The sequence below is a fragment of the Dryobates pubescens genome, chromosome 4 (genome assembly GCF_014839835.1).
Source record: "Dryobates pubescens isolate bDryPub1 chromosome 4, bDryPub1.pri, whole genome shotgun sequence".
NCBI classification, from domain to species: domain Eukaryota; kingdom Metazoa; phylum Chordata; class Aves; order Piciformes; family Picidae; genus Dryobates; species Dryobates pubescens.
In genome coordinates this window covers 60,898-74,504 of record NC_071615.1, presented here as the reverse complement: position 1 = coordinate 74,504, position 13,607 = coordinate 60,898, and the positions used below count along the sequence as shown (strand labels likewise).

Below are 13,607 nucleotides of genomic sequence, written 5' to 3'. Positions count from 1 at the left end.
CTAATCCTGGAGCCCCAGCAGCTGGTGGGGGCTGTCGTGTTGCTTTGTTTCTTCTGGTGTTGGAGTTGAGTACTATTTTTTGCTTCTCAAAGGGAGTCCTGCCGGAGCCGAGTCCGTGAGCACAATCCTGAGGTATCTTCTTCTTTGTGCAAACCCCGAGGGGACGTCCAGGAGGGGACGGTTGTACAAAGGGGACAAGGAGGAGGAGGGCAGTGGGGCAGGATGGGGGTCGTGGATCGTTGTGCCCTTGTGCCCACGTAAGCCCTGAGGTTCGCGGGGCCCTGGTGCCCCTCACTCCAGCATGGCATCCAGTTGGTCTGCCAGGTCATCAAACATGCTGCCAATGTCGTCCAGGATGCTCACGGTGCTCTTTGACTCCACGGCCGAGCTGGGAGAGGGGCAGGGATGGGTCAGAGCCGTGCATGGGATGGTGGCACCACGTGGTCCCCTATGCCCTGTGCCACAGCCTGCATGAACCCCTCTGTCCTGCAGTGCTCAGCACCATGTCGCCAGTGTCACCTCCCCGCTGCCACCACACAGCTCCATAATGCTCTGGCTCAGTTTCCCCAAGACAGGCCCCAGCACACCTGCATGCCTGTATCCCCTTGCTCATGCTGCTCCAGCAGGGTGTCTCCCAGGATCACCTCCTCAGTCCAGGTCTAGCCAGAGGCTCACAGAATCACAGACTGGTTGGGGTTGGAAGGGATCTTAAAGATCATCTAGTTCCTAGTCCATGCCATGGGCAAGGACACCTTCCACTAGCCCAGGCTGCTCAGGGCCTCATCCACCCCCAGGGAGGGGGACGTCCCTGGCACATCATCCGTGATGCTCCAATATCTCCCCAACATCACCCAGCACAGCCTCACTCCCACCATGGTGACACAGCCCAACAATTGCCCATGATGCTGGTGCCCTCCTGACCCACCCCACCCCAGGCATCGTGGTGGCACAGCACATACCTGTACCATCCCCAGGGACTACAACCCACCCCATGCCCACTTACTCTGCCGCTTGATTGTCCTCCTGCTTGATCTTCTCCTCCACAGCCTGCAGCGCAGCAGCCAGGGAGGCGCTGGTCTCCTCCAGCTTCTGCTGGGCCAACTCGGGGCCAGCGGTGTCAAGGGAGGGTCCGGCCATGGCTGAGCGTGGCGGCTTCACCGGCACCTGCTGGGGCTGGGCGCCGGGCGAGAGGGGCTTGGCGGGGCTGGAGCAGAGCGAGGGGGGCGTGCTGGACGGCTTGGTGGCGGTGGTGGCACCCAGCTGCCGGGCAGGGGATGGGGCCGGCGTGGAACTGGCACTCACCGACTGCATGGCAGCGTGGGGCTTGGGGGGCTTGGGTGCCGTGGGGGGCGGCACGGGCTTGGGCGACACTGGGGGTGGCGTGCCATGGACCCGCTTCACCTCTGCAGAGAGAAGGGAGATAGGCGGAAGGGTAGCAGGGACAGTGGGACCTCCAGGGTCCACCCAGGGCAGGTCACATCCTGGGGGTTGGTGGGGCACCTACCTGGGCTGCCAGGGCTTGGGATGGGCACCTTTTTGGGGGTGGGTGCTGGTTGCCCAGGGACCTTCTGGGGCGGTGGCGTCAGCACGGGCTTGGGAGACACCGGTGGCTTGAAGGGCTTCTTGGGCTCGGCAGGCAGCGGGGTGTAGTCGGGGCCATCGGGGCAGGCGGCAGGTGGTGGGGTTGGGGGCGGCTCAGCCCCGCTCAGCTCGGAGCCTGGGCGCCGCTTGACGGTGCCAGTGCCGTTCTGGTAGACAATGAGCGGGGCCGGCTCCAGCGCCGGTTCCTTGTCCTTGGCCTTGGGCCGGCGCTTGACGGTGTCAGACTCGGTGAGGACAAAGCGGACGCCATCTTGTTGGCTCTGCCTGGCCCGGATCCGCCTCTTGAGCGTGGCGCTGGCCTCCACCTTGGCCAGGTCCCCTTGGCGGTGGGTCGGGGACAGCCCCTCTCCTGAGTCCCCCCGGGCTGGGCCCAGGGGCCGCGGTCGCTGCTTGATGGTGAGGTTGCCCTCCTCAGCAAAGGGGATGCCATCAGGGGAGCCACCGCGCTCGACCCGCAGCCGTTCACCGGGGCCGTCGGTACCCGACCCCGACCGCACGCTGTCGGCTCGCTCGCGGCGAGCGGCGGCCACCAGCCCAGTGACGGGGCCGCTGATGGTCCGGCGCCGGTTCACCACCTCCCCGTCCAGCCCTATGGCCTCTTTGTGCTTGACAGTGGCCAGGACGGTGGCCACACGGGCACGCTCGGGGCTGCCCGCAGGAGCGCCTGGCTGCAGGTAGTAGCCATCGGGTGCCTTGGTTGGCCCTGGCCCCACAGCCACATGTGGCTTCTGCAGTGCCAGCGCCCGAGCACCGCCACCAATGGAGGACATCTCCAGCATGGCGGCAATGCTGCGCACACTGCCGGCACTGCCCGTGTCCACGCTGCCACCCAGGTCACTGGCACGTCGCTGCTCCTGACGACTCTCCTCAGCGGCAGGTGACCCTGTGGCCACCTCACTGTCACCCTCCTTGGGGAAGTCCTCGGCCATGCCAGCACTGGAGATGGCAGAGCTGGAGCGTTTGGGAGGGGGCGGTGGAGGGCCTTTCTTCTTTGGGCGGACAGCAAAGGACTGGCTGCGGTTGACGTTCTTGTCACCGCCGGCAGGTGCCCGCACCGAGTGGCTGCGGCCCACGCGCCGCTGGACGGTGGCATAGGGCCCTGCGTCGGGCACCAGCAGCTCGTCCCGCTCCTGCTCACTGTCGGAAGCAGCGTAGCGGTTCAGGCTGTGTGCCCGCTTCTTCGGTCTCCCTGGCTCCTCCTCACCCTCGCCTGCTGGCGGTAGGCACAGCACTGGCACTGAGACAGGCAGGACGGGAATCCCTGCTGGTGTCCCCTCACCCTCAGTAGGCTGCGGCAGGACATAGGCGAAGCCACGGTGGGTGGGTGACTGGGGCAGGGAGCGGGGCGAGGCGGGACGCTCACCCGGTGGCAGCAGCTGTGGGGTAGGCTTCACCTTGGCAGTGGCGTGGGGCACCAGTGGGCCCTGGGGCGAGGGGGGCCGTGGCTTGCCAGGGGTTGGTGGTGGTGTCAGCTGCCCAGCTGCAGGTGGGAAGGGCTGCCGCGGTTTGCCAGGCACTGGTGGCACGCTGGCACGCTTCACAGGGTGGCCATGCCGAGGTGGGCGCCCCTCCTTGGGTGGTGCAGGCATGCCCTCACCAGCTCCCTCTGCCAGGTACTCCTGGCTCTTGGAGATGGCAGTGGCTGAAGGTGCCCGTGGGCCATCACCCAGCAGCTCCTGCGAGCTGCTCATCATCCTGGCACGGCCGCCCAGCCCCGGTGGTGAGCGGTAGCCAGGGGCCACAGAGTTTGCCACCTTCTCGGGGGGCTCCTCAGGGCCTTCTCCTGTCATGGCCACCTGCAGCTCGCTGCTGAGCTCACTGTCCTGGAAGGTGGTCATCTTGGGTGACTGGCACTCAGGTGGCTCTGGCGGCGGGGACTCAATGGTCAGCACCTCCGGGCCTGCTGCCCCTTTCCTCTTCAGTGTGCTCGGCTCGTACTTGCCCAGCTCTGCGCGCTGCAGCTCTGCCAGCTTCTTCACTGCCAGCATCAGCTTCTTCTGGTGGCCTGGGGATCATGGGATGGTGGCATGGGACATCAGCACTGCCACTGGGGGCTGGGGCCACCACAGCCAGAGCCTGGCACAGGACCTTACCCAGTTTGGTGATGCCAATCTCCTGCAGGTCCTCCCAGGTGATGTCGGTGATGAAGTCGATGTTCTCGTAGCCATTCTCCACCAGTACCTTGTAGTACTGGGACAGGCCGATCATGGAGAGCCACAGCGCCAGGTTGGCCTGGGGAAGAGGCAGGGGGCACAGCTCAGTGCCAGCTGGCAGCAGGGCTTGGCTCTGGTGCCTCAGTACCCATGCCATGTAGTGATGCCATCTTGCTGGGGACAACCTCAGATGAATCCCCTTGTCCTGACACTGTTCCAGTGCTCCATAAACACCTGGGGTCATGCTCAACCCAATTCCCATGGGAAGCCCCTTGCTGTGCCATCCAATGGGGCAGGAGGGATGTCAGGGGACACCATGTCATGCCCATGAGGTGACAGTTTGCACCAGCGTGATGGTCTACAAGCTCCCGTGAGGGGACATATTGGGACTGCTGGATGTGGAAATGATCTGTCCACAGTGTGCCAGCTCCCATCCCCACCCCCTTGTGCCACCCCCCTCTGGAGGGGACAGAGCACAGGGGACTAGTTGCCACCCTGGACCTGGCTTCGGTGTCCCCCAGCCCCACAAGGCTCTTACCGGCTTGTACTCGGGCAGCCACTCGGGGATGCTGAGGTTGTTGATCTCAGAGGCAATCTTCTTCCTGTGCCCTGGCTTGGTGACACCGATGGCCGTCAGGTCCTGGGGCAGAGAAGGGAGTCAGTGCAACCCAGTGCTGGCTGTGCCTCCCTTACCATGGTATCAGCCAGCCTCAGTGTCCCTATGGGTTGTTGCCCCATGAAAGGGCTCTCGGGCACCGGCACAGGGTGCCCAGGGAGACGCTGGAGTCCCCATCCCTGAAGGGGTTTAAAAGCTGCATGGATGTGGTGCTGAGGGAGGTGGTTCAGTGGTGGTGGATCAGCAGCAGTGGTGGGCTGTGAGCTATGGGTGAGTGGTGGGACCTGAAGAGCTCAAAGGTCTCTTCCCCCCTCAACAGCTCCACGGTGCTTTGGCCTCACCTCGGGCGTCATGCGGCTGATGGTGGTGATGTCATAGCCGGCGTTGAGGAAGTTGGGCGCATAGAGCTGCAGCTGGAACTTGCAGAGCCACTGGTACACGGCCTCCGAGCTCTGGGGTAAGAGGGATGGCAGCTTGGGGTGACCCTGAGGACAAGGAGCTATCCCTTGGGCTGTCCCCATATCCATCCATGTGCCAGCAGGAGGTCCCAGCTAGAAGCTGGCGCTCCATGGGAGCACGGCCCCATGGCTTGGGGCACCCTGTGCACATATCTGTCCTCTGGGGAATGTAGGGAGCTGGTGATATGAAGCTGGGGAGTTGTTGGCTGTAGGGATGATTCATGCCACTGGCTCATCACATGGCACTGCGTCCCATGGGCACTGCCATTGTGGCTAGAACCCAGAACCATGCCAGACTTGGTGGCCATAGCATGGGGCTGAGGCTATGGCTGCAGAGGGGTGGCCCCGCTGCATGGCTCTGTCCATGCCACCCCACCACTACGCTCCACCATGGGGGTTCTCAACACCACCCCAGTGCTCACACTCACCTTCCCCTCAGATGGTGGCTCCATCTTCTTCAGCTGGGGCTCAGCGGGGGGCTGAGTGGCATAGGGGGAGCTGGCCATGCTCTGTGATCTTGATGAACCTGCTGGGGGGGCAGCAATCAGCAGGGCACAGCCATGGCCCCCAGGCTGGCAGGGCCAGGGCAGGCATGGGAGAGGGATACCTGCCCCAGCACAGCAGATTGGAACACCCTTGGGTGCCCTGGACACCAGGAGTGATTCCCAAGGATGAGCAGGGGTAGTGCAGGGCACCATGCCCAGGCACAGCCACCAAGTCGTAGCCCCCATCGCTGAGTCCTGCAGAAGCTGGCCACACTGGCATAGGGCTCTACTTGGTCTCCAACACCATGGTCTACACAGCTCCTAGATGCCATGGCACTACTGAGGCAGCCTGTGCTGCTGCCATGCCCGCCCACCCACCCAGAGCCTGGTAAGTTCCTAGTCCTGGCAGGGTGCCACAATACCCTCCATCCAATGTGGCCCCAGATGGAGGGACCCAGCCAGACGTCTCCTGTGGAGCAGGTTTCCTGACTGCCCCCGCTGGCCAGGCAGTACCTGCCCAAAACCCTGTCCCCACTCCTCCAGCTGTGCCATCAACCCATGCCAGGGCTCACCCACCCACTGTGCCCAGGAGAGAGAGCCCCAGCTGGGGTGGGAAGGCTGGCATGAGCTGCCTCATCCCTTGGGACTTTCACACAGAACACCCAGGCAGGTGCCCATCCTCCAGCTGGTGCCTTTGCCAGCTGTGGCAGGGATGGGTGACAAGGGCTGCACAGAAATTTGTCTTACATTTCAGATCAGAACCAGTGAGAGCAGCCCCTGCCCCCCTGCCTACTGCACCCTCCATCTGTGCACATCCAATGTGTCTGTGTGTCTTCCCCCACTGTGTGTCTGTGTGTGCATCCTCCCAGTGTGTGTGTCCTCCTGGCACCTGCAGCCTGCTTGTGTGGGCATCCTCCTCTCATGTGCCTCCCTCTGCCATGTGCATCTCCCTCACATCTGCAGCCCACTTGCATGTGCATCTCCCAAGCATCTATTTGTCCCCCCCACAAGCCCATCAATGTGTGCAAACCCCCTCCCCATCTGTGCATCCCTCCTTTCATGTCTGCATCCCCCTCCTCCCTGGCTGTGCATGCCCCTCCTCATGTCTGCACCCCCTCCTCATGTTTCCATCCTCTCTGCCTCTGCATCTGCACAGCCCAGGCATCCTCTGCACCGTGAACATTCTCCTCTTGTGCGCATCTCCGATCTGCCAACCCCCCTTACCCAGCATATGCCACCCCCTCAGCATGGGCAACCCAAGTCCCTCGCCCGCAGCCCCCCTGGGCGGTACTGGTGGCAGTGGGGGGACCCCCAGCTCAGGCTCCGGTGAGGCTGGCAGGGTGCCAGGGAAAGAAAGGGGCTGGGGAGGACCATTGGTGGCCCCCTCCTCAGCTCACCCATGCCAACCACCCCCCATCCCCACACCCCTCCGTGGGGTCCCCACTAACCGAGGCAGGAGAAGGCCTGGCAGCAGCTGAAAGGCGAGAGAGTCATTTTTTACCCCCACGTTTTCTTTCTGGCGCCGGGTGCCGTGGCAAAAATAAGGGAAAAAAAAAGGACAAAATCCCTGGATCCGCAGCTGGCCCCGTGGCAGTGCCAGGGCTGCTTGCTGGCTCCCGGCAGCCGGCTGGTGGCACCCACCTGCGGGGATGTCCTGCGCCTTGGCCGGCCCATCGCCCACGGAGGACTCTTGCGCAGAAGCCTTCTGGGAGAGAACCGTTGCCAGCAGCTGAAAAACACCCCGGGAATGGGGCGGGGGGAGAGAGAGCAGCAGGAATGAGGCGGGTGGCTGGTGGGTGCCAGGGTGCCCAGGGTGCCAGGGTGCTGCGGTGGGTGCCGTTCTGCCAAGGCAGGCAGCAGAGTCGGTTTGCAGCAGGCAGAGCGGGAGCAGCACAGATGGTGTTTTGCCGGCAGCAGGAGCCCACGGCACCGCGGCACCCCAGATCCAGCCTGGCGCATGCCTGGCATGGGCTGACAGGCTAACCTGCAAAGTAGAGCACGCACCCACCCACCCATAAAACAAAGCCCCCCATGGCCATCAGCACAGTGTTTGGCTCATGGGGAGCCCAGTGCCCACCCTGCACTGGCATAGGGCAGACAGGATGTCAGGGAAGGTGGGCTCACGGGTGCTTCAGCCTGGGCACAGGAGTGTAGGTAGAGCATAAAGAGCAGAGGGTTTCAGGAAGCAGTGGGCAGGGTGCAGGGCATAAAGAGCAGAGGGGTGCAGAGTGCAGGGGGCTGTGTGCTGGCAGACAGCAGCAGGCAGCATGCTGGTGACAGCGTACAATGCAGTGGCAGCCTGCAGTGCAGTGGCACCCTGCAAGCAGCAGCAGGGACATTGGCACACAACCTTGGTTGGACCATAGGCATGCTCATGGGCAGCTTGTGCCCTGCTCTGCAGCCTGGCAGGACACTGTGTCATGGGCTGAGCCTGAAGGGGACATTCTGGTGGCCACTGTGACAGCCACCATGGTGGCACACTGGGTGCTGGGAAGACCTCGCAACACCTGGCCCACCATTACTCCAAGCAGAACCCTGTGCCAAGGCAGGACCCAAGTGTCACCAGAGGGTGGCATGGCTACCTCAGGGCTCACCTTACCTTGACACCTTCAGAGCCAGCATGCAGAGCATGTGCCCCACTGCCCGCACTCTGCCCACTCCCTGAGCTGCGGGCAGAGGCCACGCTGCCCGTGCTGCCCAGGCTGCTGCGGTCACCACCTGTGCAGAGAGAGAGGAGATGCCACTATGACACCCAGCCCCATGGCGAGGGCTGGAGGATGCCTTGGTGCAGCCACAGCCCACCAGAGCCACCACTCCAAGGTGTGACTCCAAGGCACAGGAGGGTGCCAGCAGCGTGTGCCAGCAGCATGTGCCAGCCCTACCTGCAAAAGGTTTCCGCAGCACCCAGATCTCCTCGGCAGGCGCTGGCACAGCCGATCCACCCTGCGGCGGCGAGAGGTGGGATGGGCTCGTGTCGGCCCCACGGGACCCTTGGTGGCAGAGCAGAGAGCAGCCATCAGGCATGGGGCCTCTGCATTGGGGTAGCACAGGGCAAGGTGACCCACAGCCCCCCAGGGCCTGTCAGTGCTGCACACATGGAGAACCCCAATGCAAAGGTGTGAGGTCTCCAGTCACAGCCATGCCCAGGGATGCCAGCATTGTCCCAGAGGCCCCAGGCAGCTGACACAGGGTGACAGTGAGCAGGCCTGGCACCCCATGCTGCCACCTACCAGTCAGGGATGGACCCGTGGCAGAATGTCCCAGTGTCCTGGCTCAGCACTGGCAGGGGACGGGGACCTTGTTGTCCCTGTGTGGAGCACGATGGGGACACAACACAGTGTGGGGGAGCAAAAGGAGCTGGGCAAGCTCAGGCAGTGGGCATCAGGGTCCCCACCCCACTGTGCCACATCCAAGGCAGTGCAGGTCATGCCTATCAGCTGCCTGCAGCCATCTCAGGGAGGACACAGGGCGATGTGGTGCCACGCACCAGCTGCTGAACCCCCAGGCTCCGCAGGATGCCCCATGGGTGACACAGCAGTGGGTGAGAGGACCCAGCCCTATCAGTGGGGTACAGCTTGAGGGTCACCCCTGAAGCACTGCTCCTTCACCAGCTCACAGTGCTGCCCACCATGTCCTGCTCCTGCCCAGCACTGAGCACAGGGCTCAGAACAGCACCAGATGAGGTGGACAACAGACCTGTGAGACCTGGCACTGCCATGGCATTAACACAGCACTGCCAGCAGCCACCATGCAGCCTGGCTTAGCACCAGCCATGGGACACCATCACCTGCTATGGGGCATTGCCGCCCTGCTGCTGCCCAGGCTGGTTTCATCCTGTTAATAGCTGGATTGTAGCCGGGGGTGGGTGAAGCAGTGAGGAGTTCCACCACAGGAATGGCCATGCCACCATTGTGCTGGGATGCCCCTGTGCCCTGTGTGCCATGGTCACACCAAAAGGAGCCCATGCTGCTCGGGCTGCTGAGTGACCCAGCGAGGAGAAACAGCCCCAGGGAGAAGCTTTGCTCCCTCATGCCCATCACCAGTGTGGCCATCCCAATGCTTTCCCAACACACCCACTGCCCTATCATCACCAGGATACATGCAAAGACCTCCAGTCCCAGAGAGCTGGTGGCAGCCCCTGCGGGCATGGCACAGGCTGCACCCCTGCCAACCCCCTGTCAAATATCTGCTCTCCGGGAGCTCCCAAGACATAGACCTGCAGCATTTGTCACCTGCCTGTGCCATGGGAACAGTCCATAGGGTTTAGCTGGGCACTGCCAGCCCCAAGAGCATCCCCCAGAAAAGCATGTCTGGCATCCCAGCCCCTTCCTGAGCCCTGACTGAGTTAGAGCAGCTCGATGGGCATCAAACCATCAAGTGCTGCCCAGAGCTGCCCCATGGCACAGAGCCTGGAGGGTATTTTGGGGAGGTTCCCAGGCAGTCAGATAGAGCAGGGAGAAGAGTAGTGGCTGTGGGCAGAGCACAGAGAGCCAGCAGCATGGTGTTGCCCCACAGCCAGGGACAGCAGGGTGGTGAGGATGGGATATTGGTTACCCAGAGGTGGTTGATGCCCCATCCTTGGAACCATTCCAGGTCAGTTTTTTTGGGGTGCTGAGCAGCCTGGCTAGCTGCAGTTGTCAAAAAGGTGTTTAAAAAAATGAGTACATGTGGAAGTTTGGGACATGGTCTGGTGATCATGTAGGTGTTGGGTAGAAGGCTGGACTTGATCACAGAGGTCTTTTCCAACCTTAATGATTCTATGATTCTATGTTCCTGCTCACTGGACTAGATGACCCTTAAAGGTCCCTCCCAATACAAACCAGTCCCCTTCCTGGAGGTGTTAAAGGCCAGACTGGATGAGCTCTTGAGCAACCTCGGGTAGTGGGAGATGTCCCTGTGTATGGCAAGGAGTTGGAAGCTTCTGAACCTTCTGTAAGGTCTCTTCCAACCCAAACCATTCTAGGAGTCTATGATTTTGTGGTTGCAGGATTTTTCACGAGGTGACCTTGAAAGGTCCCTTCCCACCCAAGCCAGTCCATGATTCCATGATGTGCTGGTGGCAGAGCCATTGGTCACACAGCTCTAGAGTGGTGCAAGGGAGGGGGCTGATGGCATGCAACATGTGCATGCCCCTGCCCACCCCATGTGCCCAGAGAGGCGGGAGATGTCCCCATGCCTGGAACCATTCCAGGTCAGGTTGTCTGGGGCTGTGAGCAGCCTGCTCTAGTTGCAGATGTCCCTGCTGACTGCAGTGAGGCTGGACTGCATGACTCTTAAAGGTCCTGTCCCCTCCAAACCAGTCCATGATTACAGGGGGGTTGGAGCAGGTGTGCTTCAAAGGTCCCTTCCAACCCAGCCCAGCCCATGACTCTGTGGGTCCATGCACACACACGCATGCATAGCCTGCAGCCAGACCATGGCAAAGGCGAGGGGGGTGGGGGGGTAGGGGTGGGGGGAGGAAGAAAAGACTCAGTAAAGGCAAAGAAAAGAAAATGCCTGGGGGCACGAAGCGAGCGGTGAACTACCTTGTCCGTAACGCGGCTCGTTGGCACTGCTAGGGGAGAGCCTGTGATAGCCAAAGGAACTGAAAAGAGTCTGATGGGAATGTGGTGGTGGAGGTGGAGGTGGAGGCAGGGAATGGAACGGATGGGACGAGGCGTCACCGTTTAGCACAGCAGCCCCGAAAGCCGGGAGCGGGGTCTTTTGGTAGTGGTGGGGGATTGTTACAGTCTCCCACGAACCTGATAAATAAAACAAGAGACAAAATGAAAAGGGTCCAAATGATAGAGACAACGCTCAGCGCCACCAAAAAAAGAGAGGAAAGGGAAGAGGAAAAGGGGGGGCAGAGGGGGTAAGGAGAGGGAGGAGGGAGAGGAGAAAGAGGAGGCAGCGGGAGGAGGGAGAGGGAGAGGAGAGAGGAGGGGGAGGGGAGGGGGAGAGGTTCGGGGAGGAGAGGAGAGGAGAAGAGAGGAGAGGAGAAGAGAGGAGAGGTTCGGTTCGGAGAGGCTTGGAGAGGAGAGGGGAGAGGAGAGGGGGAAGGGGGAGGGGAGGGAGAGGAGAGAAAGAAAAGAGTAAAAAAAGAAAAGAGAAGAAACTAACAAAGCAAAGCAAAGAAAAAGAATGGGGAAGCAGCAAACAAACCAAAACAAGCAACCAAAGGAAGGTGGAGAAGCCAGAGCCGAGACCCAACCGATGCAGAGCGGAGGAGCAGCAGCTGAGCTCAGCACAGCCTGGGACAATGTACAGCCCATGGACACATCCCACAGACCCACCATGGCACAGACACCGGGACAGCCCCATGCTGGAGGCAGCAGCAGCTTGTGAGGCTCCCACAGCCAGGCTGCTGTGGTCCTCCTCCCCATCAAGGCACACCAAGGGGCTGCAGGCACAGCTGAGTTGGGAGCTGCAGTGCCAGCACCCCTCATGCCCAGCTGGCCAAGCCCTGGTGCAGCATCTGCCTCCAGCCCATGCTGCCACCCTGCTTCACAGGGCCCAGGGCTTCAGATGATGGGATTGCTACCAAACCCCACACCCTGGCAAGCACCACTGCAGACCCACAGATCTCAGCCCTGTGTTACCAGCACACAACCCACATGTGGAGGGCAGCTCTACCCCTGCCCATGTGGCACATGGCACCTCCAAAGCTTCCACAGCCAGTGTGGTGGTGGTGCCCAGCAGCCAGCAGGCCTTCATGGGATCCCCCAGGATCTTGTCCAAGTGCTGCCATTCCCTGCCTGTGCCCCAGCAACACGTGGGACTAGGCAGCATGGGGCTGCCAAGGAGGAAAGAGATGGGTCACTGTGAGCACCAACACAGCTCCTGGTACTGGACACAGCCATGGACAACCCTGGGGGACCATGCACCCCACTGGGAGCCCACAAGGGTGGGAATGGTGACAGGGACAGGCACTGTAGGACAGGGGAGCAGCATCTGATCCCTGAGACAGCCCCTGACAGGGAGAGGGTCCCTGTGGGGCAACTCCAGGTCCCTGGTATGGGTGCCCAGCCCCCTTGTTCAGATCCTGAGCACCAGATCCTGTGGCCCCACCACTGCTCCATACTCCTCAGACCCCAGTGACACCCCCAGCTGTCCCCATGAACCGATCTCCCAGCTCCATAAATGCCTCCCCCAGCCCCAGGGATGCCCTGTGAGCACCCTGGGGCTGCTGCCACTGATCCCCATGGGTACCAGGTGGGCAACAACCTCACATGCACAATGGGAACAGGGACCTCACACACTTGATGGAGACACCAACCCCACGTTTGATGAGGACACCAGCCCCACATGGACAATGGAGACTCCAGCCCCACACACACCATGGGGACAGCAGCTCCACATAGAAAATGGAGACAGGGTGACCCCCCCCACATGCCTGATGAGGACACCAACCCTGCACACTCCATGGGGACAGCAGCCCCACATGGAAAAAGGGGAACAGTGACCTGAATACTTGATGGGCCTCATGCACAAGGATGCGTTCCCTGTGCGTTCCATGGGCACCTACCCCAAACAGTCAAGAGCACCATCCCCATGCCCATGGGGAGGACACCTACCGTGCATGATGGGGGCATCACCCCCATTTGGCTTCACCCCATTGACACCCTAGACCTAAACAGGGGGGCCCTGTGGGGTGCAGGTTTGGGAGCAGCCCCATAGGAGGAGGTGGAGGTGCAGGGGACCAGGATTATTTGCCTGTTCGTTTGCTTATGGCCTCCACCAAGCTGGAGGGGAAGTAGCCCACACGGTCATTGCCAGTCCGGTTGTCGTGGATGCAGCCCTTCCAGCGCCCGTCTGCATGCTGCTCCAGCACCTGTGGGCAGGAGCCAGGGTCAAGGGCTGGCAGTGCCAGCAGGGTGCACCTGGTGCCCATGTGTCCCCCGGCAGTGGCACTCACAGTGATGATGTCCCCAGCTCTCACGTTGAGGCTGGTCAAGTCATAGTTGTTGCAGTAATCCTTGACAGCCCGGACCTGCAGCGCGGCCGAGGCGTCTGCGGGGACAGAGAGGGAGTGTCACCGCTCATCCACCCCACAGGGGATAGCACTCCCCAGCCTGGCATCCCCACCCCAGCTTCCCCATGATCCCCTGGCCCCCCTACCCCGCAGCATCTGCTTGATCTCCTTGCTGGCTTGGCTGGTGGTGAACTGGTTGACGATGTCCAGAGCTGTCTGGTTGTAGGTGTTCCTGACGTGGGCATTGATCCCGCTCTGCAATGGTGTGGAGAGGGCTTGGGAAGAGGCTGCCCCCCAAACCCCACCACCCCAGGACCCCCAAGACCACCCCACACTCAGCAG

General features: G+C 61.8%; 1 protein-coding gene across 2 annotated transcripts in view; it reads right to left on the bottom strand.

The window, feature by feature from the left end:
• The window catches only part of CASKIN1 (CASK interacting protein 1), a 32,605-nt gene continuing 18,998 nt past the window's right edge, over nucleotides 1–13,607 (bottom strand). Inside the window, exons 7-20 of one of the 2 annotated variants that reach the window (XM_054180244.1) lie at nucleotides 13,412–13,520; nucleotides 13,209–13,303; nucleotides 13,007–13,124; nucleotides 10,840–11,055; nucleotides 8,197–8,304; nucleotides 7,914–8,032; nucleotides 6,956–7,043; nucleotides 5,258–5,355; nucleotides 4,713–4,823; nucleotides 4,294–4,395; nucleotides 3,696–3,834; nucleotides 1,505–3,607; nucleotides 1,004–1,403; nucleotides 1–388 (exon numbers count right to left, since the gene is read on the bottom strand). In XM_054180244.1, coding sequence (XP_054036219.1) covers nucleotides 292–388; nucleotides 1,004–1,403; nucleotides 1,505–3,607; nucleotides 3,696–3,834; nucleotides 4,294–4,395; nucleotides 4,713–4,823; nucleotides 5,258–5,355; nucleotides 6,956–7,043; nucleotides 7,914–8,032; nucleotides 8,197–8,304; nucleotides 10,840–11,055; nucleotides 13,007–13,124; nucleotides 13,209–13,303; nucleotides 13,412–13,520 — 3,903 coding nt within the window. In that variant the 3' untranslated portion in view covers nucleotides 1–291. The remainder of the gene's footprint in view (nucleotides 389–1,003; nucleotides 1,404–1,504; nucleotides 3,608–3,695; nucleotides 3,835–4,293; nucleotides 4,396–4,712; nucleotides 4,824–5,257; nucleotides 5,356–6,955; nucleotides 7,044–7,913; nucleotides 8,033–8,196; nucleotides 8,305–10,839; nucleotides 11,056–13,006; nucleotides 13,125–13,208; nucleotides 13,304–13,411; nucleotides 13,521–13,607) is intronic. The other variant, XM_054180245.1, reaches the window with a different exon arrangement.